Source organism: Emiliania huxleyi (genome assembly GCF_000372725.1).
Source record: "Emiliania huxleyi CCMP1516 unplaced genomic scaffold EMIHUscaffold_6523, whole genome shotgun sequence".
Lineage (NCBI taxonomy): Eukaryota > Haptophyta > Isochrysidales > Noelaerhabdaceae > Emiliania > Emiliania huxleyi.
In genome coordinates this window covers 249-1,442 of record NW_005197110.1, presented here as the reverse complement: position 1 = coordinate 1,442, position 1,194 = coordinate 249, and the positions used below count along the sequence as shown (strand labels likewise).

Genomic DNA, 1,194 nt, shown 5'->3' with positions numbered 1-1,194 from the left:
TCTATCGCAGCGCACTCGCATCTGTGAGCCTAGCGCAGCGCGAACTCGCCGTCTGAGCCTAGCGCAGCGCGAACTCGCTCTGAGCCTAGCGCAGCGCCTCGGAAAACACCATTTTGGCTCGCCAACAAGCCCTCCGCGCCCCCACACCGTTAGGATAATACATTTTTTTCCGCACACAGCACGGCAGCCTTCCCGAAGGGTCTCTCTCGCTGCTTTGGATGTTCCGGGCGCTGCTGCTGATTCTGCTCGCGCAGGATGCGCTCTCGCTGCAGATCGCCGTCCGCCCGCTCGCTCCGGCGACGCTCTCGCGCTCGCCGGCTGTGCACGCGCAGTTCGGTGGCGGCGAGAAGCCAAAGGGGCTCTCTCGAGACAGTGAGCCGGAGGAGTTCTTCAAGACCAACATGGGTGCGCGCACCGCCACCGCACGCGGCCACTTTGCGCGCGCGCCCTCACACCTGGCCCAATGTTCCGCCTCGCAGACGCGATGTCGGACGAGGAGAAGCTGAAGTCTCCAGTGGTTTGGATCGGTCTCTCCATTCTCGTGCTCCCCTTCATCGCGGGGGTGATCGCGCTTGAGTTCTCAAAGTAACCGCATGAGTTGAGCAAGGGGGAGGTACCTGCTCGCTCAGCAATAAACCAGGGCGTCTTAGTTGTCTCCGCTGGTCCTGCAGTGTTGAGACTGAGTCTGAGATGTACGTCGCCATGTGATCTGTGATCTGTAAGGGTCCGCCCGCAGGCGCATTTTGTATACCGAGACGGTGCCCGGTGCCGAGCGCAGGCAGAGCCCACATGTCGGACCTTAAGACAGCATTGTAGATCCCTGGGCGAGGGTGGTGGAGCTGGAGGGGGGGGGGGGTCCCGCGGCGGCGGAGCAACCACCTCCTCCTTCCCGCGGCGTGCGCGGGAGCGGGGAGGCAGGATGTCATCCCTCGTGATCCAGACCGTTGGAGGTAGACCGCTCGTCTAGCCAATCAGCCTTAAGCGAGCGGTCTGGCCGTTGGAATGGCCGAGTTTGGTGTGGACTTGAGCGTCCTCGCATCGATCGTGGTTACAAGTACAAGTAAGTAGCGTTATGAACAGAACACCCACCATGGACCACGTTCATCGGGAAGGGGGAGGTCTGTGACCTGCCTATTCGCCTGGCATGCGAGGATGCGCGGCCTTTCGGAGCCCCCTTCCTCTGTCGGCTTAGTA

General features: G+C 62.0%; 1 protein-coding gene across 1 annotated transcript; it reads left to right on the top strand.

Annotated features, from left to right (window-relative positions):
• Positions 1–218: 218 nt before the first annotated feature.
• Positions 219–589, top strand: EMIHUDRAFT_257667 (hypothetical protein; the record flags this gene model as incomplete). Its single annotated transcript, XM_005762953.1, has 2 exons — positions 219–405; positions 480–589. 2 exons carry the CDS (start codon positions 219–221, stop codon positions 587–589), a joined length of 297 nt encoding a protein of 98 aa, XP_005763010.1.
• Between the last annotated feature and the right edge of the window lie 605 nt (positions 590–1,194).